This window comes from Lacerta agilis, chromosome 11 (genome assembly GCF_009819535.1).
Source record: "Lacerta agilis isolate rLacAgi1 chromosome 11, rLacAgi1.pri, whole genome shotgun sequence".
Taxonomy (NCBI): Eukaryota; Metazoa; Chordata; class Lepidosauria; order Squamata; family Lacertidae; genus Lacerta; species Lacerta agilis.
Genome location: NC_046322.1, coordinates 42,218,566 through 42,246,454, shown reverse-complemented (window position 1 = coordinate 42,246,454; position 27,889 = coordinate 42,218,566). Strand labels below are relative to the sequence as shown.

Here is a 27,889-nt window from a genome sequence, read left to right as displayed (position 1 = left end):
AATCTGCAAGAGGAGTTTATATCTGGTAACTCTGTATGGAATGTTTTTTTTTAAAATGTTCGACCTTCCTTTCTTGTTACAATCAGTCATTTTCGGCATTTTGTCCCAACTCCAAGGACTCAATTTTAACATGTAGTTGTTACCTTTCGCCATCCTGCTTTTCTTAACACTGAAAGTGGTCTGATGTCTGACGTCTGGTTGGGCAGGTTATATAATCTATTGGAATCCAAAATGTCATGCTGTTTTTATTTTTAACTCTGTGTGTGTATTGGATGTAAACATATTAGATCTGTTTTTGTAAGTAGTCTGTGGTTCATTGACTTCTTCTTTGGTGTAGAAAGGTTAATATTGTGTATATTACACTTGTTACCTGCTAGCTGTTCAAGCTGTGGCACCTTTACTTGAGGGTTTAATTTCAAGTTTGTATTTGATTTACTTTTCTGTTATAGCGTGTTTTTAGTGAAGAGCTGTGATTTTAATTTAGTTTTAGTTTAATCAGGGGTCAACAAACGGGCCAACCAGGAATTTGTTCTTGCCACGATCTCTCTGCCTTCTTATCCCGAACCCTTAAGCTTGGAGTTGGGGAGGGGGGGAATAGAAAACGCGCCCTCACCAGCCCCAACCCCCACTAACAGCTCAGAGCTGCATTGGAGAAGTGGAGGCAAGTTTGTTTGCCTCAGTACCTGACTGGTACTCTAGGCTTGGAGTGCCCATTCAGCACTGATCCAAAACAAATCCCAGGCTTAAGCTGAACACACTGGTTAAGGGGGCAGGGTTTATATTTTCTCTTTTCTATCTCTAGGTTGGAAGAAAGTCTTAAGGTCTTCTCATTTGCCTTAGCCCGGCTCCCCCTTTCTCCACAGTGAGGTGAGGGAAAGTGAGATTATGGAACCCTCAGTTCAAATTTATATGACACTATTCTATGACGGACCATGCACAGTAAACACCAAACAAATAAAAAAACGCAGCATTGCTTTTTATTTAAAAAAACAACAACACTACAAATCTGACAAATTAAAATAAAACAAAGCCAGCAATTCAGTAAATGTTACAATGTCAGCATTACAATTACATTACACAGACCCCTAAGACAGGCATCCCCAACCTTCGGCCCTTCAGATGTTTTGGACTACAGTTCCCATCATCCCTGACCACTGGTCCTGTTAGCCAGGGATCATGGGAGTTGTAGGCCAAAACGTCTGGAGGGCCGCAGGTTGGGGATGCCTGCCCTAAGCAGTTCAGATTCATTTAGTGCAGGGGTGCCCAAACTTTTTTCAAAGAGGGCCAGATTTGATGAAGTGATCGTGCATGAGGGCCGACCAAAGTTGTTGAGCTTTTTTTTAATTTGGACATACCTGATTTAGTGCAACAGGTTAGTAGAAAAGCTAGTTCAGCCCTCAGTGGTGGGGCCAAAGCTGTCTGGTTTAGATATAGTTTGTATTTTGGAGGGCAGGGTATTCACACTACTAGGCTAGATGTTCCACAGCCCACTCCCTCCCTTCAAGAAAGCACTGGCAGCAGCCAATACTGGGGAGTGGAGATGCTGTTAAGTTCCTTTGCCCTAAATATTCTTGCTTCTAGTGCCGGCCTAACAAATGTCGTTATGGTGGCCCATGATCTCTTTTTCGCACTCCGCCTTCTTGCATCTCAAAGATCCTGCCTCTATGGAATTATGCCAGTATATAAGAGGCATTTGAGAATTAATCTGGAGTGTGTGATGCTGATTTAATTAGTTTTCCATTATTATGTCCAAACTTAGAACTATGGTTAATTGTGGCTTCTTGAGTTGTGCTCGCATAAAGGAAGATGTGAAGTGGCAGCTAGTGGGGTGCCTGGCGTTTGTGCATCATTTGGCTTATTAAACTGAGATATTATAGAATTGTAGAGTTGGAAGTTACCCCTGAGGGTCATCTAGTCCAACCGCCTGCAATGCAGGAATCTCAGCTAAAGCATCCATGACAGATGGCCATCCAACCTCTGCTGAAAAACCTCCAAGGAAGGAGAGTCCACCACCTCTCATGGGAGTCTGTTCCACTGCTGAATAGCTCTTACTGTCAGTTCTTTCTGATGTTTAGTTGGAATCTCCTTTCTTGTAACTTGAAGGCACTGGTTCGGGTCGTACCCTCCAGAGCAGGAGAAAACAAGCTTGTTCCCTCTTCCATGTGACAGCCCTTGCAGTATTTGATTGTCTGAACATGGCCAGTATCAGCATTTGCACTCTTTTGAGCCTTCTAGTTGATCAAGGCAGAAGCTTCTGAAATACAATGCAACCCTTGTTTTATTTTGGATTGCTTCCATTTTCTGAGTTCAAAGATTGCTTTCCCCTTCATGTGGGCCTCATGCCAAACATTTTTTGTCTGAGGAGACTTCCTTAGCAAGTGTAAATTGGGACTAATAAGAAGGAGAAAAGCATTCAAAGATGTAGAGAATTGTAGTGAAACCTTCCTCTCCCTCCTTCTATTTTAAAAAAAAGTAAACAAGGGGTGAAGAACAAATTAAAGCCATAATGCACTTCACTGAACATTTTAAGCAGGATGGGTGGTGGCAGGGTTGTCCAGACAAGCCTGCAAAATTGGTTTGGAAAGAACTACTTGAATACCTGTAAGCTCTCTTTACTGTTGCTGAGAGTATTCATGTGCATCTGACAGAATTAGCAGCAAAAATAGGGACTATCTCCCTTGTTTAGTGGCTGTTCTCTAGGTGTTAATTAGCACAGTTCATTTTAATGAGAACATTTGCCACCTAATTCCTGCTGATACTTTCATTGGGAACTAAATTTTAAAATATGCAAAGCATATTTGCACAATCTCAGTAAAAGTGGCAAGAAATTTTGAACATTAAATTATATATTTAAAAAAGGTTAACCGTAATAATAAAAAAGTGCTACCCTCTTAAATTAAAACTTGGCTCATGAGAACATTAACTGTGAAGTGAAATCAGTATGGTTTTGCCAAATAAAATTCAATACAGCATTTTCTATAAGAAAGATTTACCGGTACATTTTTTTAAAAAATCTGATGATAGCAGATTAAAAGCATTTGGGTAACCCCATGCTTTTTTTCTTCATGAATTACTCACTCACCCAAAACTGAACTGTCACTATGGAACACCTAGAAGAAAGTTATTTTTGTAAAAATTTGATAATCAGAGAAATATATTAAAAATATAAATTACTATATTGCTTCACCTTTGTTTTATGTTACAATTCCCATCATCCATGACCATTGGTTCTGTTAGCTACGGATGATGGGAGTTGTAGTCCAAAACATTTAGAGACCCAAGTTTGGGAAGCCCTGATTTAAATTGACTACAATATTATGTTCTGTACATTTTGTTAAGGAATAAAAGTGTTTTGTTAAAGTATATAGCTGGTGTAGTTTGATCATAGGGGGTTGTGAGCAACCTAAAGAACCCTACATCTTTGCCTTGAGCCTTTTAGTCAATCTACAGTAGAGTGCTGCTGCTCTATATTCAATAGGTACTGGCAGGTGTCAGGGACCGTGCTGAGGAGGGCTTTACTGGGGAGGATTGGTGGGAGCCTCCCCCCCCCTGCTCCTGATCAGGATCCTGAATCTTACCAGGAGCAGGAGGATAGTATAGATTTGGAACAGTGGTTTGCAGAGGGACATAGTTCAGAAGGCAGAAGCTAGGAAATACTGGATGGGGAACAGCTAGCAGAAGAAGCACTGGGTGGGGGGGGGGAGAGCTAACAGATTCACTGTCTCTGGAAAGTATTCCCCCGCTTAGCCCAAGGACAAGAAGAGCTGATAAGATGGCAGAACAGAAAGCACAGAGATTACGAGCTTTTTTTCAAACTAGAGTCCGGTCCCAACAGTGTCTGAGGGACAGTGAACTGGCCCCCTGTTTAAAAAGTTTGAGGACCCCGTTCTAGAGGCTGTCACAGGGCTGTTTCACCTGCTAAGGAGGTTCTTACATGGAAGTCAAGGTCTCCCTGAATGCAGTCAGATTGTTCTTTTATAAATAGGACCTAAATAATAAATCCTTAAGCCAGTTTGACAGTGTTGTTTTTGTGAGTAAGGATTCCCACTGTGTTTATGCTGGAAAATTTTGATCTTCTACTCTGCTGCAGACTTCCCAGGAGCCTTCTAAATGTCTGCATCACAGAGAATTGAAGCTATTTTAACTTGCCAGTATCTCTTTGATCAATTAATAGTGTTAGAAATGAATCTGTCTCATCGTACTCCTATTAGCATTGGGACTTTTCCCAGAATAGCAGCTGCTGGTTGAAATATGTTGCAGCAGGAACCTTGCCATATTTCACATTCTTTGACTTCTCTTTGGGGGAGCCCTGTCTTGGTGGCGGGGAAAGCCACTGTGGTTTCAGCTTTTCATGTTTGTCTTTCAGTTTTCATTTCTTATCGTAAGCAATGTTATCTTGGCTTAACCATCTTGTACTGTAGTTCTGGGATCTTTAATTGGATACTGCTATGCAAGTTCTTTTAAAATAAGAGCTAATTTCCTGAAAGAGGCAAATTAGCTTTGATTTCCTCCCCCACTCCCCACATGCTCAAATGGGTATTTATGAGTCGAAAACACTTTCTGTGTCACTAAATCAGCAAGGTTAATGGACATTGAGTGAACCAGATATGCAGTAAATCTATGATACATTCCACTACGTTAATACTGGAGTTTTAAAAAAGATATGAATGATATACAGTGACTGACAGTCTTGGCAGTGTGGAAGATTATAAAGCCAGTGCAATGTTAACATTATGTGGCAAATAGCAGTCATATGTTGGAGGCCAGGAAATTGTTCCCCATGTTTATAGCTATAGGCAGCTTAGGTTAATTGTTCCGAGCTAAGCTTTTCCGCACTGATATACTTTTCAGATGGGTTCTAATGTTGGGATGGATTTTAAGGGCTCTGTAAACTTGTGCTAGAATTTAACTGAAAGGCAAGACTTTGAAACACGCACAGAGTGCTAAAAGGTGACACTAAAAAGCACGGGCAAATAAAAAGTTACCCACATAGTATCAAAAGGACCCCAAGGTTATTCGGCGGTCGAACAGACTCCCACAAGAGTTGGTGGATTCTCCTTCCTTGCGGGGTTTTCAGCAGAGGTTGGATGGCCATCTGTCCTGGATGCTTTCGTTGAGATAACTGCTGCTAAAAGTTGGACTAGATGACCCTTGGGGGATCCCTTCTTTCTCTGCAATGCTATGATTCCGTGAAGTTTTCAAGGCTTCTTGATGGAAAACTTGGAAATAATACTGTTACGCTACCATTGGAAATCCCCCCCCCCCACGTCTAAAGTTGGTTTTGGCATGCATGGTGAAATTCCTTCATTTTATTTGTAAGATTTTTTTAGCTGCCATAGGGTCACAGGGTGAGTTACAACAATATAATCATACAAGTAAAACAAATTCCAAACAAAGCTAGCATAGTGTAGGTTAAACAAAGCAGAAGAGCTAGGTCTCAGAAAAACACCTTAGCTGTCAAAGCCAATGTAAAGTGTACAGCAGAATCTATAAAGGAGGGGAGAGACCATGGTTCAGAAGTTCCCAGGAGCACCAGGTAGGACTGGAAGAGAAACCTCTCTGAAATCTTGGAGAGCCACTGCCAGTCAGTCCAGACAATACTGAGATGGATCAGTAGTCTGACTGTATATAAAGCACCTTTCTGTAAAGGTGTTAGATACACCTCTGCGGCAAGGGAGTTGCACAACTTAAAGGCTACCACAGAGAGAGCCCCTCTCCCAAGCTACAATTCCCTGAATTTTTGGGGGGGCTGGAACTTCCACATCTGACTTGGTTTTATCTGCATGTATTGGTGTGGTTTTTCCCCCAGCTTTCAATCTTACCTTTTTTCCAGTTTTGGTAATAGAAATGGTCAAAGGTTGTACCGATGGATACTATGGTTCACAGAATTTATAATATGTCACCTCATGTTAGGGAGTGATTGTGTGGAGAGGAAAATGCCCAATTCACCTGTGTAAACATTGATTTGGTTGCAGTAGATATAGCTTTACTCTTTTAAAAGAATTTTTTTAGAAACAGTTTCATATTCTCTCAGCTAATAATTTCAAGGTCTTAAAAGTAGGGCTGAAAATAATGCCAATATATTTCACATCTGGCAAACCAATGCACCTCTTTGGTTTCAGATCGCAGCACATGGGTAGATGAGTCTAAAAACCCCAGGACACAAATTTTCACAGCCCTCTAGTGGCTATGATAGCTCATTTACCAGAAGTAATGTCTTTAGTCTTAACTCTGGAAGTGTATACTTGATTCTGACCAAACTAAGGCTCCTAGAGCACAATATACATCAGGTTGTTTTACTTCTACTTCTTTGTTTATGTGTTTCACAACCTCTGTGTAGTCTTGGTCATTCTCAGTTGCTATGATCAAGGCACCTACAAACGCCAGAACATAAAGTACGGGTATGTAGTTTCTCAAGGGTTTGCTTTATGTGGCTCTGCCAAGAAAGCACTGGAGTTTACCATTTGTTCAAACCAGGGCCGTCTTTAGCATATGCGCCGCTGGGGTGCAAAGATCCTCCCAGCACCCCTTTTTTTAGGGAAGGCGAACTCAAAGTTGTGGACCTTTTTTTGGGGGGGGTGATCACTCACGTGTAATAACGATGCAGCAGAAAAAAAACTGCTTTTGTTTGATGCTACGGAGTAACAGAATGATGGAGGAGGGGAGGTGGGGACTTGCGCTCCATTGCTTTTCACTGCCGCCGATCGAGAGTGACCGGTATGCATTTAGCGCCCCTCAGAGTTTGGTGCCCAGGTGCACGGCGCCTGGGTGCACTGCACCCCTTGCACCCCTGGGTGGAGACGGCCCTGGTCCAAACATTACTTCAGTGGCTGAAATCTGATCTCAAAGTTCCTTTTCAGAAGTGGGGGGAAAATGAAGTTACTTTTTCAGACTTGAAAACTTATTTTGAATTACTGGCTACTAACCATCCTATACAGAGGTGCTTGTCTTTGTACTAAACTACAGTTGTTGGGGTTTTCTCTTTCTCCCTTTCCCCTTTCTCTCATGTTTCTAGGAATGACTTGCTGATGGTTTGCCGCCAACTGAACATGGAGGAGTCTGTGGCTGAGATCATGCATCAACTTGGCGCAGATGAAAGTGGGAAGATTTCCTTTCAGGAATTCACACGATGTCGCATGCAGCTTGTGCGAGAAATCAGGAAGGAAGAAGTGGAACTCTCTGTGAAATCAGATGACTCTTGCAAAAAGAAAACATTAAGGGATAGAATAGCTTCCTGGCCAACAAGCAGCAATAACAGTTTGGGTAAGTGTTGTTTCGTTGTGCCTCCATTGTCTAAAAGTAAAGATTACACAGATACAGCCACCATCGTGGTATCATCTAGTTCAGGCTTCCTCAACCTTGACCCTACAGATGTTTCAAGACTACAATTCCCATCATCCCTGACCACTGCTCCTGCTTGCTAGGGATCATGGGAGTTGTAGGCCAAAAACATCTGGAGGGCCACGGTTGAGGAAGCCTGATCTAGTTTATTGGAGTAAATCATTTTCTTTCCAGCATGCTTGTTTTAGCATCATTTGCGGAAATTGTGCATGCCTTTTAAACTATACATATTGGGAACACACTACAAACTGCTTTGTGTAAAACATTTTGCTAAACATGGCTGTACATTTATTTCCTACGCCTATGTACAGGTGTGCTTCGGAAAATGTATGAAGTGGTTGTCAAGATCTCCCCATTGATAATTGCTTAGTTCTCAAGCTTATGGTTCTGGCAAGTAGCAAACAGCTTGTTTCTCTGCCCCCAATAGTTCTTTATTTGTTTTATTTTTTTAAAAAAACCCTGCAGTTTTAGGACCAGAGTTAACACAATCTCATTTTGACTGAAGTTCCACAAAACCAGGAAATTGGTGCCTTTATAGATGCACCATGTGATCAGCAATGATGCTGTACGTTGTAACAGACTGATGTGGTGTTTTCCCCCTGTGGAATTAGGCAATAATGTGTCCTTGCTTCCATCTTATTAAACTTCTTGACTGATCTTCCCACAAAGGTGGTTTCAATAACTTCTCATCCTCTTGCAAACCTTTTTAGAACTTAGATGATTGCTCACTTGATTTTCAGATTACTGTAGGAAAGAATATCTAACTACGCAAAATAAAAAGTTATATTTTTTTTAAAAGAAGGCTTTCCAAGACCATGGATAGCCACAAGTAAGAACAAGTTGATTCCTGCAAGTATCTCAGGAATAGCTTTCATTACCAACTGTACTGTGCAATGCAAATTAGCCGAACAAAAATATACACTAATTGTATTGCCTTGATATTTCTTCACAAAAAGCAGTAAATTTGTTGCAGCACCCTATGGGTGAACACAGCAGAAGTTGTGAACCAGAATTTGTGTGGAGCCTCAATCTGGTTTTCTTGGCTTAAGTTTTCATTAGGAACAACTTGGTGTTTCTTTCTTGGACCTATACTTGGTACACCTAAATGTGTTGCTAGTACTACCCTTAATCATGGAAGTCAGACATAGCTCATTAAAACTTGGAATGGGTATACTTTACTTACTCTGAATCTGCTTTCCTGCCCCTTCTATTTCTTTCTTGTATCAGGTATTGCTCAATTCTTTTGTATCTATGTGGGAAAGAGAGTTAATGGGGAAAGCTTCTTGTGCTGGCCCCAAGGGTTTGTCCATGAAGCAAGGTCCAAGTCCAGTCCTGGGTCTAGGGGTCCAAAGGAGGTCAGTCCGGCAGGGAGCAAGGCAGGGAGCAGGTCAAGGTCCAAGGCAGGTTCAGGCACAAGGTTGCAGGTTGAGCACACACTTGCAACTAAGTTGCTCACGCAACTTGGGCTGGGTCTGGCTGGCTTTTATCTGGCCCTATGCTTAGGGCGGTCCCGATCCTCCGGAGACTCGCCTCTCCTCCGGGCCTTGAGGCGAGCACTCCTCCTGCAGACACTTAACTCCCTTCGCCTCTCTGCCCTGAGCCTCTGTAGCTCAGGAGAGGCTGGTGGGTTACAGGACCCAGGGGATGCCTCAGCTTCCTCTGAAGAGGCTGGGAGTGGAGCACCTGCAGGCAATGGGTCCTCCCTCCCATCAGGAGCCAGAGCAGACTCTGCTGATGCCTGCACCTGGGGATCCAGCACAGGTGGGGATCCTTCAGGCTCAAGCCCTGGCCCCGGCTCAGCTGGTTCTGGAGGCAGGGAATCCTGTGCAGGCTGGGATCCCTCAGGTTCAGCATCAGAGTCTGACTCCCAGGCCATCACACTTCTGTTGCTGGTTTGTCTTCTTTTTATCTGCTGTCTTTGTAAGGTAAAGGGACCCCTGACCATTAGGTCCAGTCGTGGACGACTCTGGGGTTGTGGCGCTCATTTCGCTTTACTGGCTGAGGGAGCCGGTGTACAGCTTCCGGGTCATGTGGCCAGCATGACTAAGCCACTTCTGGCGAACCACAGCAGCTCACGGAAACACCATTTATCTTCCCGCCGGAGCGCTACCTATTTATCTACTTGCACTTTGATGTGCTTTTGAACTGCTAGGTTGGCAGGAGCAGGGACCGAGCAACGGGAGCTCACCCCATTGCGGGGATTCGAACCGCCGACCTTCTGATCGGCAAGCCCTAGGCTCTGTGGTTTAGACCACAGCGCTGCCCGTCTTTGTACCTAGTGCAAATCTATGGTTTAGAGAATAAAAGATACAGATTTGAAAAAAGCTACATGCATCAGCTAATGGACCATGTGCAGTACAGTCTGGGCCTGTCTTAGTTTGCCTCTAACAAATTCACATCACATCTACATTTTTCTGTAGTTACCTAAGTACAGAATAACAGTTTTGTTGGCACATTTTAATGTTTTGCCCTCTAAGATCCTACATAGCAAATTAGCCAAACTTCTCTTTAAGGTAAGGTACCATCTGTCAGGGTCGAGTCAGATGAGGAGGAGTGGTGGCAAGCCCCCCCCCCTGACAAGGCAGCACCCACAGAGGTATCTGAGGAATTCGTACCTGGGGAAGACTGGTGGCGGTATTCCTCAGAAGAGGAGGAATCTGACAGGGAGGAGGAGGGAAGACCAGAGCTAGAGGAAGAAGTGGGGCCAGGAGCAGGTCCCAGTCAGGGGAATCAGCCGATCCCCTCTCCTCCTCCCTTCTCAGCTGTAGAACGACTTCGGCTGGCTTCTGACCTGGACTGTTGACCTTGGCTTATCTCATCCTGACTGCTGCGCTGCAGCACACCAACTTGTTGGCGCCCTAACACCATCCTTGCAACTTATTAGAGCTTGAAAAAGTTTCTGCTGGCCACTGAATGCTGCACCAGATTTAAGTTTCCAAACCAAACTGAAGTTTATTCGGAGGCATCCCCACTTTGAATGGGTTGCAGTAATCTAACCTAGAGGTTTCCAGGGCATAGACGACAGAAGTTAGGCTATCTCTGTCCAGATATGGTGGCCCTGCCAAAGCTGATGGGTCAGCAATGGATCGGGAAGTACGCTCAAGCTATATACGCTCTCATTCAAAGGGAGCAAAGATTGCAGCTTTGCTGGTAGCATCAACTTCTGTACTTTAGTTTTAGTAGTGAACAAGCATTCAACCCGTATAGGATGTCAAAGTTGGGCACATAATGTTAAACATTCCATAAATTGCTTTTTGGTGGAGAGGCCTTCTTAATTCACTTTTTTTTCTAGGTGCCTTTTAAAAGGCCATTATGTATGAAAATATACTTTGTGCTGTGTAGGTAGTTTAGACTGTTAAGGGTTATTTTATAATCACAAGATGCGATATTTTGCAATCTCTTAAAAATTCCTTCATTAATAGAAAACATCTGTTCTTAAAAAACCTGGTTTCTCATGAAGTCTTAGCCTTTTAATTACATATATTATGTGAAACTGTTAGTATTTTGCTATCCTACTTGGAGCTGTCTGAGTTCACAGCCCAGATACTTGATTATTGACACAGAAGAATATAAGCATTTTTTAATTTTATATTAGTTTATATATAAATAAGTAAATGCAACTTTGTTAAGTGGGTATTAGCCCCCTAGTAAGTTTACTTAGGATTGCAGGTTTAGTTGCCACCAGGGTGGATTTGATTTAAATCAATTTAAATCACGATTTAAATCACTAGTCAGTAAGACTTGATTTAAATCACTAGTCAGTAAGACTTGATTTAAATAATTTTTTTGCAGAAAGACTTATTCTTGCTGGTATAACCTTAATATTTACAACCAGATGAAAGTTTCATTTTTGGAATAATAAATTTTCAGAGTAGTTTTTACAGTTATATCAAAAATTACCGGTACTGATTTGGTTATACTCTTAGAAATACATAGACCGATAATTATAAAAAATCCAATTAAAAAAAACGATTAAAAACTAATAATTGATTTTCATCCACCCTGGTTGCCAGCTCTTGACATGATAGTTTTATTAGAGTTGTAATATGAGAGTGAATAATGAATTGATCAAGGCCAAAATCTTAAGCATTAGTTCATGAATGGGGAACCTTCCAATGTTGCGGGACTACATATCCCATCATCCCTGATCATTGACCATGTTCATTGAAATGGATGGATGTTGGAATCCAACAGTGTCTGGAGGGGCACAGGTTCCCCACCTCTACTTTAGGAGATCATTTAAACCAGTGTTTCCTAAACTTGGGTCTCCATCTGTTTTTGGACTACAATTCCCACCGTTCCTAGCAATTAGGACCAGTAGTCAGGGATGATGGGAATTGTAGTCCAAAAACAGATGGAGACTCAAGCCTGGGAAACACTGATTTAAACCTAGAATGAAAAAAAACCGAACACCTGTGCCTTGTTCTTACCTTGTTTAGGGAAGCTTTTAATGTCTGATGAATTATTGTATTTTAATATTGTGTTGGAAGCCCCCAGAGTGGCTGGCGGGGCCCAGCCAGATAGGCAGGGTATAAATAATAAATTATATTATTATTATAGTTGTTGTTGTTCTAAATAATTGCCTGCTAAAAGTATGGTCTTTGTTTTGTAATTCAATTTCAAACTCACTTTATAAATAATTTTATAAACTATACACTTCATTTGCCAATCATTTAAAAGTATTGGTGATAATTTTGTATCAAGAATGTGAGCAAAAGTTACTTTGAAATAAAATTATCCTTTTGTGCAAGTCTTTGTTTAATGTTTATGCTGAGGGATGCAATTGCAGTGATAGCTGTTTACAGCTTGAACTGTGTCTAGCTACTGCCCTTTTTCTGTGGTGTGTGGCTAAGCCTGGCTACTTAAGTTGAAAAATTCCAGAGAAACTGTGACTTAGTTCTCTAGAATTATGTTTCATCATGTAAGAGACACACTGACTTTGCTGGTGTTCGTTGGTGAACTACACAGCTCTTTTCACCAGAGGGTTAACTGACAAGATAGCATTAGGGTGCCACCTACTGAAAAAGAAGAAGACAAAACAGTCCTGAAAATCTTTTGCACAGGTTGAAGGGCTGGGAGAGACATAATTGTGCAAATGAGGTGGTTTTAGAGCTTTAAGAATGGGGCAGGTATAGAACGCAGGCCTTTGAAAATATCCATTGTGTTGATATCCCATGACAGTCTGAAACTGTTCTGCTTGTAGAGAGTTAGCATATTGCTAAAGTTTGTCCAATAGAATTGAGCCAAATGCTAAAAGTACCTACGTACTTTTGACTAGATCGGAAATGTGATTTGCCAGAGTATATACTGATCCCTCAATGCAAGAAGTGAAGTTACAGGGATCCAGGCAGAGGGCCTGCTCGGTAGTGGCACCCTCCCTATGGAATGCCCTCCCATCAGATGTTTAAGGAAATAAACAACTATCTCACTTTTAGAAGGCAGCCTGTACAGGGAAGTTTTTAATGTTTGATGTTTTATTGTGTTTTTAATATTCTGGTGATGATGATGATGATGATGTAACTCAGAACTCTACGCCCTCTCCTCCTTCGAAATATGTTTTTCTGCTTTAGTGTTTGGCTGTAAAATTTCATGGGTATTTAGTTTTCATGTTGGTCTTCTGATGATATAAGATTACAGCTCTTATTACTATGCACAGCACTCTCCAGAATAGGTTTTTGTAGGTAAGTAATACCTCTTTTTAGTGGATCCAAGGGATAAAAAGATGATTGGGGGTTCTCATACAGAACAAACATGCAAATTGATTTTAAGGCTTGTGGTCATAACAGTAGATTGACTTTTTATGTGTATTGGCACTGAATTTGTATTTCTACTATGTATGCTTTAAATGCCATCAGTAGGTGTTGTTGTACACCATGCTGGGAGTAAATTAATGTTAGCAAGCAGATGTACTATCCTCAGATGGCTACCAGTGCCAACTAAGCTTTCCTCTGAGTAGACCCACTGAAACTGAAGGTCCTAAGTTAGTCATTTCAGTAGATCTGCTCTGTGCAGGACTAACATTGGATGCAACACTGGTTGGGAATAAGCTTCCTTGAAGTGAGCAGTGTTTGCTTAAGAGTAAACATGCATAGAATTGGGCACTCCTGTCTGTGAATAGATTAAGACAACATGACTTTCCAAAGAACTATTCATCTTAGTTGCAGAAGAGCATTGGTGGGGGAAAGTGGCAGTCATGTTTACACAGAACAATCTAACATGAAGAACTTTGTGGTAAACATGTTAACTGTGTTTTGCTCCATGGTTTTACTACCATTAGCATAATGTCAAGATAAATGACCTATTGTAAGAACTGTGCATCCCATTCTTTGTTCTCTGCAGCTGATACGTACAGTTTTCATTAAATTGTCTTGTGTATGAGCAATGGTGTGGGTCAGTCTTAATTAAATAGAAAGCAAATAATTTGTTGTGAGTCCCCTCCGAAATAGATATGCCGTACTGTAGCTTTGCTGGCAATCACTTTATTTTTGTTTTCTGAACTTCAGGGGGAAGAGCCCACCATTATGTAGCTAAAAACACAGCAGCCATGCAGAAGAGGGAGATAACAGTAGACTAAGGGGGACACTGAGGTATGCACAAACACATGAAATCTGTTTTGGGGGCACTCTAAGGGGAGAAATCTCAAAATTAGCTACTTGGGAACAAAATGACATTTTTTTGGGGGGGGCAAAGTTGAAATAAAATTGGCTTCTTTATAATAGAATGTTTTCCCTTAAGTAGAATCTGATAAAATTGGGACATTTATATTGTTGTTCTGATCTTTCAAGGCTTGCATAATAAATTCTTCTGCATTTTTATTGTCTTATGCATCCTATAATTACATAAAAGGAAGAATTGTAGCATTTGTTCTCTATAAAAGCTGTGAACTGGTCATTAATAATGGGTGGGTTGGAGAAAAAAAGGGGGCGTCTCATTTTGTAGGCTTCAGGTTTGTAAATCTATCACGTTTATTGCCCCAGAAAGGATCTTTTCTGTATGCAAAAGTTGCCTATAGAATTGGCAGTGTTCTTGCTTTGAAAGACTTGCTGTCACCCGAAGTATTTTTTAAATTGGAGCTGGAAATGTGATTCCTGCCCTGATAATTCCTCACACAGAAGCAGAAGTAAATGAGGGAGAGGCAGCTGGCTGGAAGAGCAGGAGAGGTACTGGTATTGGTTAACACCAAGCCTAGTGTTTCCCAAACTTGGATCTCCAGCTGTTTTTGGACTACAGTTCCCATCATCCTTAGCAGCTGGCGACCCAAGTTTGGGAAACACTGAGCAAGCCCCTTACCCACCTTGCAAAAGCAGCTGCTCTTGTTTCTGGGAGGTAATTTCATCAGGACTGGGCCCCACTCAGCCTGTAGACCATCAGCCTGAGTGGCTGCAGCTGTTCGGGGTTCTCTCCCCAAACCAGCTCACCTGCATTGGTGTCTTTGGGTTAAGGTGCAAGGGCTCTGCCCCTTTTATTGTTTTGTAGGCTTTGTGTGTAATGTTTATCTCCTCTGGAGGTGAGAGACTGATGTGGTCTAGATGTGGGTGCAAGGCAGGAGGGAGTTTGGAATTTATGTGTGTCACATCTGGCTTTTGTTTTTGTAAATGTCTCCTTATGGATATTCCCCCAGACACTGTCCTTTGCTGCATTTCTATGTCTTTGAGGTGGGTCAAAGATGTTTTGTGTTGGGGCCAGCGTCAAGGGCGGGATGGGAGTGTGACTGGTATCCATTGGTGAGGAGGAGTCCATCAGAACCCTTGCTCTTTCTGCCTTTCCCACTGTATTTCAAAATCTGGGGATACTGGGCAGCCAACCCTCTGTCCTGGTGGTGCTGTTGTTAAATGCCTTGTCTGCCCAGAGTAAAACACCACTCATCCATTGTCAGGGTTGGAGCCAGGCTTAGGTCAGCAAAATAAAGCAACAAGTCACCCAAGGCCAATGAAACTAACTCCTTATTCAAGGAAACAAACCACATCAATGGCCTAGTGTTACACTGCAACCTTTTCCAGGTCTTGCCCCGATGAAGCAGTTGCAAGGGCTGAAGGTCCCGGCCTTTTCAATGTCCACTAGGACTCCTGTCCAGGGTCTTTCCTACACTCTGATTATTATTTCCATCGTACTGTCTCCATGCCTCTGCCCCATATATGTTGAGGCCAATGGTAGGGCCATGGAGGTTCATGCTTGCCACAGGGTCATTGCCTGTACTTTGGGGGAAAGTTCCACCCTTCATTTATTTCAATAAGTGCACAGTTTAATGTTCAAGTTCCACTGATTTCGGTGGAACTGGAATTATCTGAATTATTCTGATTTGTGATTCATGGTTTTCTTTAGCAATCCAATCATGTGTTAAGCCTATTCTTTACATGAGTATCTCAAAGAAAGTCTAGCAGCACAGTGCATACTTTTCTTTTTTAGTAGTACTTTGACATACATTGGATTTATGTATAGTTGAGAACTATAAGCATTATTTGAGGAGAAGTCGCCATTATGCATGGAGTTAATACAAATTTTGGCTCAGTGCGCTGCAGCTGTCCTCTGATTGTTCAGATATTGTCGTGATTAAGTGGGGATTATGTGTATCATTTTTCTCATACAATATGCAGCCAGAAATCTTACAGAACAGGGCTATGGATGATTCATTTACATTTATTTTATGGTAAAACATAAAACAATTACTGGTTTCTGGAAAATAGTTTTCTTATGACTGCATCCTAACTTCCCTTTTCAGGTGCTTTAAGGAGCATGTATGCTCGCTTAAAATGCTTTCGGAGTGGTTCACAGGTCAAAACAGTAAGGTTGCAGTGAAATTTGCTTAATAATGATTTCCCTGAGACCTTATGTTTTGACAAATCATAGCAAGGTAGCCTAAAATAAAATACCAGCCGAAAGGCAGAGTTACCTTCTTAAATACCAAAAAGAAGAATGAAACTGAAATAAAAGCTGTTTACTAGGCACCGATTACAAAATAATGGGAGTGCCAGATTCCCTGTAGAGGAAATGCAGAGATGATAATGGAGTGCATCATTGAAGAAGTCCTGTTTCCTATCACAATTCAGCTTCCTTTGGAAGTCAGTGACCCAGAACAGAGCATTACAGACCATTCTTCACACCCAGCTGGTTTCATGCAATGAAAACTGGTCCTTAATGTACCAGCCACTTAGGGTCAATATCTGCACTTTGAATTGTGCATAGGAACAGATTGGAAGGCAGCACAACTCTTTGTGAAGAGATGTGTTCTATTTGTCTGATTCCAGTTAATCAACTTACTGATGAGCTCTGCACTAATTGCATTTCTCCAGCAAGCAACACCATGTACTCTGAATGAGATGCTATCGGTGCAGGAATAACTGTGGCTATACCAGGGGTCAGCAAACTTTTCCAGCGGGGGGCCGGTCCACTGTCCCTCAGACCTTGTGGGGGGGCCGGACTATATTTTGGAGAAGAAAAAAGAAGAACGAATTCCTGTGCCCCACAAATAACCCAGAGATGCATTTTAAATAAAAGCACACATTCTACTCATGTAAAAACATGCTGATTCCCAGACCGTCCGCATGCCGCATTTAGAAGGCGATTGGGCTGCATCCGGCCCCCGAGCCTTAGTTTGGGGACCCCTGGTCTAGGCTGTCTTTATTCAGGAGAGGCTGTAACTGGTGCATTAGCCTAAGCTTTTGAAAGTTGCTTTGTGCCAGTGCGATTGAGACTGCTTGGATAAGGCTAACAACACCCCTAAACTACCAACCTGATATTTCAGGGGAAGTTGAGCACAGAGGAGGTAGGTTTTATCCCTCCATATGCCTTTACAATACCCTTGGGCATCAACAACTGAAACTCATTCAGCCACCTAAAGACGGTGCTTTAAACAAGATTGGCAAAAAATGCTGTCCAAATCAAAGTAGCTATAAATACAGGATATTTTATCCCTAAAATATTTTACAAACAGGACCCTACAGGCCTCCGAGGGCTCGTGTCATTCTGAAGTTAACACATTTTTGCCTTTGAAGCAAGCTTTTCAGTGGGATTGGGAAATAGCAATTTGCCCAAGGCTATGCAATGAACTTAATGAGTATTAAAGATTGAGCAGCTAAATAAGATTATTCTGTGAGCCCCCAGGATAGATAAAAATGGTTACTAAATATTTAGTAAATATTTTAATGTGCACATACTAACCAAAACAGTTATTTCCCAAGCGTACTTGTGGTTATACACAGAGCTATTTTTCCAAAAAAATAGGTGCTGGAACTCCATGAACGCCTCCCTTGTTTTCTTATAATGGCAGTGGCGCACACCTGAGAGGTGCTGGAACAGAGTTCTGGTGAGTTCCAGCTGGAAAAAAAAACAATCCTGTTTATGCACAAGCCAGGTTATGTCACAACCCTTGTGTAGAAAACTGGTTCTTCTAATCATGTGTGTAGAACAAGGACCTCTTGCTCCTACCTTCGCTGTGGGGTGCTGCCATTTTTACAGCAGGACATTCTTGACTTTATGGAACATAGAACAATACTGAACCTTCTTGTTTTTGTGTTCCTTTACCCTGAAGCTAATAAGTTTCAGTAGGGTGCTTCGAAAGGAGGGCATCATAATCAACCACAGAAGAGTCACAGGATATTTACAAGTAAAGAACTTGTAAAGAAACAACAAGCTTTGTGCTATGGCCTGTTTGTAGTTCACAAAATGCCGTGGTGCCCCGCCAGACGAAAATAATTCGTTCTACGAGTGTCTTCGTAGAGCGAATTTTTCGTCTAGCGAAGCGGCAATGCAGCGCGGAGGTTTTCACGCCAAAAAAATTTTTTTTTCATCTTGCGAGGCAGCCCCATTGACTTTTTCGTCTTGCGGGGCAGCCTTCCACTAGCGAATGCCGTTCATCTAGCGAGTTTTTCGTCTAGCGAGGCATTCGTCTAGCGGGGCACCACTGTGTTATGAATTTATCCCAAGAAGTATGATTGGGCTTGGCATGAAATAGGATTTGGTTTTGTGTGCTTAGAACTACCCTTTGTGGTTTTCTACTATTGATTTCTCTCTTCCTCTTTCTTTGTAGTTTACCAGGAAGCATGTTCTTCATTTCTGTAGCTGCACCATTAGTCTAAATAAATGAATTAGCTTTTCCCCTGCTCTTGTTCATCTTGACATCATACAAACCTATAGCTGATCTGTTTTATCCAGTTAACCTATTTGGTTTAATTTATATTTTATTTTTAGAAAATGGTTTGACCAATTGAAAATATGAGCTTGATTAGTCAGGGCACCAGGTATTTTAATTTTTTGTCTCAAATCAAAAACTAAAATACTGGCAGCTGAGAACATCTTAAAGGCACTCTTGTTTCACTAAGGTGTTAAAGTACTTGAAAAATCGTTTACATCTAGTGTGTAGCTATGCAAAATGACCTAACAGGCATCAGAAGTCCAAGTTGCTGTTTCCTACACTCAGTATATTGTTAGAGTGTGATAAACCCACTCATCTCCTTGTGATCAATTGTCCATTACAACTGAAGATCACCTGCTATTGATTTCAGTTAAAAAGAAAAACCATAAGGGGAAAATGTGTTTGATGCCAGAGGATGGAAGTAGTGGAGAAAACAGATGTTTGTAAATAGTGTGTCCTGAAGCTGATATATGTATTTTTATTGCAGGAAAAAGCATTTTATATACACTTGTAGATTGTTTTGAAAATAACTTTATCCTGCACTATGTCCAGCATCTTAAAATAGTCTTTGTTTTTTGTTTTTTATCTGGAAGTGCACTCAATCAAAATTTGTGGAATTTTGATGTAATTTATTTGGGATGTGATTTGCTTCCCTGTTGACCCTCTGCTAGACCTGAGTTAACAAAGGGGGATGCCGGTATAAAAGTTTGTTTCCATGCACACCACTAGCATGGAATGAACTGGGTCATTATAAGGCTCCTCAAGTCCATCTGGGGTCTGTAGTCAGACCACACCAAGGAGAGAAAACTGAAGTGAACAGGCAGGCAAAACAACAAAACTGGTCTGGTGATTGGTGCAGGTCATTAAAAACATGCAAAAGGGTCTGTTCTGAAGTGTAATGGTATCTGTTGCACAAAGACTGAAGAAGAGTAGAAGAATCATATGGTGTAGTGTTGGTCTTCTTGGAAGGGTCATTGGTGCTGGAGTGCCTTTGTGACCAAAGGGTGGAATTATTATTAATAGATAATGTAATAATGTTATTTGTAATGTGCACGGGGCATTACAAATAAGCAGCAAGAAGACAGGCCCCTGAAAAAAAAGAGCAAGGAACTTAAAATATTATATTCAGCCCAGGAGTTTATGGTGGAAGTGAAATTAAGCAGGGAAAGACCATGCATTCAGATTACTTACATGTACAGTGGTACCTCAGGTTAAGTACACTTCAGGTTACAAATTCTGCTAACCCAGAAATAACGCTTCAGGTTAAGAACTTTGCTTCAGGATAAGAACAGAAATTGTTCTCTGGCGGCGCAGCAGCAACGGGAGGTCCCATTAGCTAAAGTGGTGGTTCAGGTTAAGAACAGTTTCAGGTTAAGAACGGACATCCGGAATGAATTAAGTACTTAACCAGAGGTACCACTGTATTTAATTTCAGTAGGGGCCGAGGACCAGCGCCTTGTCCCAAGAATTCCATGTAAAATGTGAGGTTTGGGAAGAGATTGGAAGGAAGGAAGGTGCTATCATGAAGGTTTCTTCAAGATCTCAACTTCTGTGATCATCAAAGTGGAGAAGATGTGGAATTGGACTGTTCAGTTCCTTCTAATGAACTAGCCTCCCCCCCCCCCTTTTTCCCAGGTACCCTATCAGGAGCTAGAGAAAGTTGGGAATACGATTCTGGAGCTAGAGACCTTCAGAGCCCTGACTTGCACTGTCGTTCAACTCTGCAGAAGTTCTTGGACTATGGAGGCAATGCCATGAATCAACAAGTTGCAATGCAGAGACTTCTTACACAAGCTTCCAATTTTAGTAATTCAGTTGGAGGAAGTTACCTGGAACTTGCCAACACTGTGAGTACACTTTTAGTTCACTGAAAAGCCTTGATTTTTTGTGTTTTTCCCTCTCCCCCCCCCAACTCAGATAGTAATTAATATTTAAATTGTAGTCCATAGGAAAACACCAGGTGGCTATTTTCATCTGAGAGAACATGATTAAATTTTTATTTTTGTAAATAATCAGTCCCCAGCGCTTGCTTTGTTATTGAGGATTGGTATTCGAAAACACCTTGTTTCCATAACATATTTGGTTGTGCTTTTATTATTTATTCAAATTTGACTACTAAAATAACTAGCATGTAAATCCATTTAGAAATTCAAATTAGTCGGAGTGCAAATTAAGTCTTTATGCCAGAATTGTACAGAACGAAAAACCAGTCTATTAATTTATTATATTGTTTTTGTTTTCTTGAAACTGCATTCTGAAAATTCCTCAGGGTGCAAACGCGATACACTCTCACTACAGAGAAAACTCATACACATTCTCAATTCCGTTTAAGGAAAGCCTAAGAGGAGTTGTTGTCGTTATCAGCTGAGCAGATTGAGCTTTTGGAATCTTGCTCCTCAGTTTGTAGAGACTGTAAAAATGAAAGAATGAATGTGTGTTCCTTGCCAGGCAATGGATTGGAAAGTAATGGTATATGGAAAAGAGTGAGTTAAGCAATACTACGAAGGCATTGCCAAAAAGGGTAACTGCTGCTTTTTAGATGAGGGTTTGTTGCGAAGCCAAACTTCCACAGCTGGTTTTAGATGACCAGGGCTTGGCAAGGGACTTGCTAATGCCACAACTTCAGGTGTGCTACATCCTTCCATGGACTGAGAGGAAGCCAACCCTACATGCCCATTATGTTCCCTACCAGCTGTTTAGCTACTATGGACTGGGGAAAGGTGCCATATCCCTTGGTGTGGTGTGCCTTATTGTGGAAATTTGGAAGTAGTTTGCTTTAGACTACAGACTTGGTTTTTGAGATAGATTAATCTAGTAGTACCTAGAGGGATGATTTAATGTACACCAGGGATGGCTAATCTATCGTCCTTAAGACATTGCTGAGCTACACCATCCAACATTCCTGACCACTTGATATGCTAGCTGAAGCTGGGTATCCTACAATATGCTAGCCACTCCTGATTTACACCAACTCCTCTCCACCTTCTCTGTGCTAGTCTGATATATATTATGAGCTCTCTAACATTTGGATTTGTGTTTGGTTTATTTACAGCACATGTTTTTTCACAATTTTGTAGGATGCACCCATCTTTTCCCTGTCTTCCTCAAGTCCTAATACCTTAAACATTCTCATTTGCTTGGTTGCTATTGATTCATGCATGTTTAATTTTTTTGTTAGTTGCATTACTTGGGAGCTGCCCAGAGTGGCTGGGGCAACCCAGTCACATGGGTGGCATATTGACGACGACGATATTTTACTGTTTTGTTTTGTTTGTTTTTTACTTAAGGAGCTTTTAGTACAGGAGTGTACATTTGTTATGACCAGGCCCCATTCCATTGTCTAAATTAGGCTTAGCTAGATTGTGCCCATTGGTAACTTTCTCAAAAGGAATTTGCAATGTGATAGAGCAGGAGGACCTGTAAGAGTTTTTATGTGTGCTGGACAGAGGGCAAGCATATGAGGGAGGGAGAAGGGGTGGCCGAATTCAGTGTATGAATTCAGGAGTGTGTGCATATAGGAAAGAGGGTGCATGCAAGAGTCAGGATGTGCACACAGACAACAAGAGAGAGGAGGAGAACACAAGAGTCCTGCATGAGTAAAAATCTGCAAAGTAAGAGTGTCTAACTCCATATGTATTCAACGTTGACAGAGTTTGTGCAGATGTAAGAGAGAGAGAATGCACTTGAAAGTATGCACCTGAAGGTGTAAGAGAAAATAAAGTTAGCATGGGTATGTGCATATGTGAGTAAGAAGATGCCTGAGGGTGTGTTTGTGAGTACATGCGCACATGCTTGTAGCTGAGTGAGAGTGTGACGGCAAGAGAGTGTTGGCATACATCTGCTGGATGAAGAGAGGCCAGGTGAAAAAGAACGTCTATGTGTACACATGCAGGTGGGCGAAGCCGCAAAAAGTACCACAAGAAAATGTGCTGCATTTGATTGTATGAATGAGAAACAAGAGTGCCTGTGTGCAAATTTGTCCAGACTTTTGATGGACTATATCGCTATTGCTGGTGTTTATTTTAGTTGGCTGCTTGTAAGTATCTGCCTTGTTCATAGAACTTGTGGGATGTATCTCAATTTGTTTTAAAGGGTAAGAGCCCATGGAATTGCATGTGCAGCGAAGAGCGGATAAGAAATGTTTCAAATAAATAAATGTGCTCGCCAATGAGACCGAGGTTGTGTGTCCATTTTTCTGTATGACTTCTTACGGACGCCAGAGTGTGTGCTTTACGTGCATGAGAATGCAGGTGCTCGTTCATGTGAGTTTTTGTCAGGGAAAAGGGGTGAATATATATATGCTCATGTGTGAGAGAGATATGCATGTGTGAGAGGAAGAGCATGTGGACCTGCCTTTGAAATGAAGTTTCCCTTTATGTAAACAAACAAAACTAGATGCTGCTGGGAGCTGGAGAGGCAAAGGTCTGCTACATGTTAACTAGGGGTGCAGACTCCAACGTGCCATCTTTGAGGGGCAAAGGTCTGAAGTGGGGAGCCTTTTCTACTTGTGCAGTTTGGGCCGTGACTATGCCATTCTTTCCCAGAACCACGTACCCACTGGCCACATGACATCTTCTAATACAGAATTAGCTCAGAGAGCGGGGCGTGTATATCCCTCTCCTTCCAGTTTGATTTCTGCATCAGCAGGCAGAATTCACACCTCACTGGCCTCCAAGACTTTAGTTTCCAATCCTCCTTCACATGCTAGCATAGCTACTGAGGTTCAGTGATCTGACCAGCTCTCCTTAAATTTTATAATCCAAGCCACAGGTGTCTTATTTAATGGGAGCTGTAGTCAAACAACATTTGGAGAGTCGCATTTTTGTTTGTTTTCGGTGTTTACACATCTCTTCTCTTTTGAAACGAAAAGTTCTTGATGTAAAACAAACTTTAAAATACAGCAACTAAATAATAATGAAATCTGATTTCACAACGTATAGTATGGAACTCAGAATTAAAAGAGGGCTAAAATGGATTTACACGCTAAAAACAGAATTACAACTCCTGGAACAAGGTTCTCACATAATGATAAAAAAGACTTAGTAGCCAGGCACCAGCACCATTGAGGTGGGGGGTAGGGGTCACCCAGAGATGGCATCTGGGAGAAGGTGACACTAAAGCTGTGAAGGACCTTTAAGATCAAAATGAGCAAAATTAGGCTTGGAAACAGTCTACAAGAACCATATTTTCTCTTCCTACGCTATCATTTGGGAATATGTTTTTGAAGATGGTAGTTAACCCCTGAGCAAAGATAGCTTTTTCCAGGAGTGCCCTTCCTATCTTTATTCTCAGACTGCCGCCATTGCAACACTATCGAGAAATGGAAGTTCATCTTGCCTGCAAATTCCTATATTCAGTGGTGCCAAGGTGGGCCTCTTTACAGCTAACTGTGTTTTCTCTTGTCACACCGAAACTCGAATGCCTACTATTTATAACCAGTCTAACTTGGATTGTGATTGATTACTTCATCTTATACAAGTAGCTTTTATCCGCACTAAAAACAGAAATCAAGACTTATCACTGGGGGTTAAATTTATTTCAAGCTGCAATGCAAATTGATTTTGGATGGCTGCCCAAAAGAACATTAATGGTCTCCTCACACTGAAATAATGGGTTACCATTTGTCTATTTAAGGCATATGTAGTGCCCTGAACTGAAAACCAAACACTTTAGATGGGGATCAGATATTGCTTATATGTAACTAGCAACAAGAAAAACCTTACCAGGCCCCACAATATTTTACTAGCCTGCCTGCCTTCACATAGTGTGTACCTACCTGTATGTGATAAGACAGCTGTGTGTGTGTGTTTGTGTTTGTTTGAATCCCTGAGTTACAATCCCTGATAAGTCATAAATGCTGACTTTGTACCAGTCACAGCTCATACCATTGCCTACCTTCCAATATTTTTGCAAGACTACGTGAAATAATTTACCGTAATGTGTGCTTCCCTGATCTCCTTGAATAGGATGGAAATCGGATAGATAAAAGCTTCCTGTCCAGTGTGTATTATTCCAATATTGCAATTTAAAGTGTTCCGTTCTTGCAATCAAAATGTTTTTACAGGTTTAAGTCATTCTGCTCCTTTGAATAACTTTCAGACCTTCCAAGTGTCCCTATTTTCCTGATTTCTAGAAGCTGTCTTAGTTTCTGATTTGATACTGAATGTCCTACTTTTCCTTAAAAGGTAAGGGACCCCTGACCATTAGGTCCAGTAGCTGATGACTCTGGGGTTGCTGCACTCATGTCTTTTTACTGGCCGAGGGAGCCAGTGTACAGCTTCCAGGTCGTGTGGCCAGCATGACTAAGCCGCTTCTGGCGAACCAGAGCAGCGCACGGAAACACCGTTTACCTTCCCACTGGAGCGGTACCTATTTATCTACTTGCATTTTGACGTGCTTTCGAACTGCTAGGTTGTCAGGAGCTGGGACTGAGCAACGGGAGCTCACCCCGTCACGGGGATTCAAACTGCTGACCTTCCAATCGGCAAGCCCTAGGCTCAGTGGTTTAGACCACAACGCCACCGTGTCCTATTGCTTTTCCTTAGGATGTGCCTATTTCCTTAGGATGTTGGACGGGTGTGGAGTTATCCAACCCTGAGCTGTCTGAAGGCAATCCTGTATAGGAAAGTATTTTAAATGTTTAATGTTTTAATACATTTTTATACGGTATGTGTTAGAAGCTTCTCAGAGTGGCTGGAGCAACCCAGTAACGTGTGTGTGGGAGGGGATATAAATAGTAAAATTATCATTATGGAATGAGACGTCCCTCTTTTCACTCGGAGAAATTTTGGAGGGTGTGTACTTTAATCCTTTAGTGCTTTTATTTCTTGGCTTGATTATAGTTCATTTTCATTCCTATTCTGTTTCGTGTATTCTCTGAGTGGCTGGCAGGGGGCATTCTTAGACAGTTAAGCCTCTTCCCAACAACTTACCTCATTAATTCCTTCTAGTGTAAAGAATCAAGAAACATAGTTTGTACCTGAAGAAGTCATTGAAATCACCACACAGTAACAGTTGGTATGTTAAACGCCCAGCAAAATGGCGGTATTGCTGGAATTTAACCATCTTTTAAAACATACAAATATGGAATTTTATTTCATGTCCAACATGTGGCCTAATATTTCTCTACTCATCAATTATTTCACTCTCCTATTTCCAAAAGGCGTTATTTGTTTAAATTTCCAAAATAAAAACTGGCACCAGCAGATGTCAGCCATTAGTTGAGGAGCAAACAATGGATCTAAGAACATGCTCCGTTATGGATGTTCTTCAGAAAGCAGCCATAACTTATTAAGTTGTAGTAGGCTACACTTGCTCTGTTGGGAGGAAATGGGAGCTAGAATATCATCAGTACCGCAGTGCAATATTTTGGAACATATAGTTCAACTTTATTTGCACCATTAACATTGTAAAATGCTGCAGGGCTCTTCCTGCGAATGTATTTGTCTTGCTCTGTTGCATTGCTCTAGACCTTGTGTGTGCAGGAACTTGTATATATTGAATGGAAGGAGAAGTTTTGCTTGGCATTTTGCTTCACCCCATTCATAAAGCTGTGGCCTTAGCTTGAGATGAGCAGCAGCTCACTTGTCAGGAAGCTTAAGCCCTGTGGTGGCTGCTGACCACTGACTGGGGTTTCTCGTCCTGTTGCAGCTATTGAGGCTGTGACTTCCTGATCTCAATGCAACTTTATCCTGAATAAACTGCATAGGATTATATATTTATGTAATTTAATACATTTATTATCCTATCCTTTAGTACTGGTCAGCTCACAAAATAATGAAAATAGAACCCACCCACCCTCACAATTTTAAAACAAAATTTAAAAACCAATTGCACAGTGTCTGTGTCTTTTGGCATAGCTATTCCTGTCTACTGGAAAATTGAAGGTCACCTATTACTCAAGGTGGGATTTGTGTTCTCCTTGATAAGAACAGGTAAGAAATGTGCAGGAGTCTGCTGCCTTTGCTTTGGAGAGTGAATTATGGCTATCTGGGTCGTTCTCTTCCCTGCTCCCATCTACTCTTGTCAGCTATATATTTGTAAATAAAATATTATAAATCTCTAGTTATAGTCCTCCTTCTAAAAAAAAAGTGCTTCAAAACTTCCTATGGCTTAAGAGTTGTGAGAAGTATGAATATCTTGGTGATATAAATATTTCTCTTTCTGACTCTTCTACATGTACAAAAAGCATCTGTTTTTGTTTCCATACAAACATATTTCTTGTGTACAAAAATATACAGCCTGTTCAGTCCACCAGTCCTCTTCTTGTGTATGATTTAATACAGTGTTTCCTTTAAAATGGCATGTGACTTATTTCTGGAATCTTGCTTAATGGACTTTTTCATCACTGGCGGGGGGGGGGGAGGAGGGATTGCTTGACATCTGATTTGAATTTGCTTCCCTTGAATTTCCTGTGAAAGACCAATTGGGATTCTTTTACTCTGGGGGAAAAAATAAAAAATTGAACAGTCCACAGACAGGCTTTTATAAAGGAATAATTAGTAAGCAGGCTGTGTGTCCTTGTGCCAGGATCTAATTTTGTCTGGGCTTTGCATTGTCCATCGTACTGGAGTTTGCATGGATCATTTACATAAAAATTGAATGCTAAGCCTGAAATGCATTTGAAGACTTGTTTCTCAATTGTTTGTGCCTCTGCATTCAAAATGCCTTTAATGGTTTAAATTTTCAAAAGAGTGTTTAATGAAAAATACCCCACTAGTTCTGTAGAGACTGAAATGCAATAGTAGGTCGGAAGCTGTTGTCTTAAAAAAAGAAAGAAAGGGGGAGCCTGCTTATTAAAGGATAGTGGGTGTGGCAGTGGTGGGGTATATTCATACAAAATCAATGAGTTTAAATGCTGCAAGAAACGACACAAGTTTGTCCAACGCAGAATTGTTAATATACCATATTTTCACGCCATAAGACGCACCTGAACATAAGACGCACCTAGTTTTTAGAGGAGGAAAGGGGAAAGTCCTGTTTATTTGAGGATCAGCTGAAAGTGGTGCAGCTTTTTTTTCAAAGGGAAAAGCCCTGCTTTTGAGAATCAGCTGAAAGTGGTGCAGCTTTTTTGCAAAGGGAAAAGCCCTGCTTTTTTGAGGATCAGCTGAAAGTGGTGCCCCGTCCAACTCACAGTTCTGCAGCTTCTAGTCCTACAGCCATTTCTTACAGTTTCCAGACAGATAATCTAATCAGCCAGTCACATGTCACTGGGGAAACAAACACCCCTCCCTCTGCATTCAACAATGGAGGCATGGGCCAGGGGGCGGGGCTGGAAAGGGAGCCTTATCTCTCTCCCATCACTTGCTGGAACACCCCCTTCTCTCTTTGTAAAAAATAAGAGCACAATCTGCTTTTGGCCCTTAGGCAATTCGGCTCCAGGGACCATGCATTCGCTCCATAAGACATGCACAGACA

The 27,889-nt window shown here is 41.5% G+C and overlaps 1 protein-coding gene across 1 annotated transcript in view; it reads left to right on the top strand.

Moving 5' to 3' along the window:
- MCC (MCC regulator of WNT signaling pathway) overlaps nucleotides 1-27,889 on the top strand; it is a 221,733-nt gene that overhangs the window by 13,924 nt on the left and 179,920 nt on the right. The window contains exons 2-3 of the mRNA XM_033164789.1: nucleotides 7,016-7,263; nucleotides 20,108-20,319. Of these exons, the coding sequence (XP_033020680.1) occupies nucleotides 7,016-7,263; nucleotides 20,108-20,319 (460 nt within the window). The remainder of the gene's footprint in view (nucleotides 1-7,015; nucleotides 7,264-20,107; nucleotides 20,320-27,889) is intronic.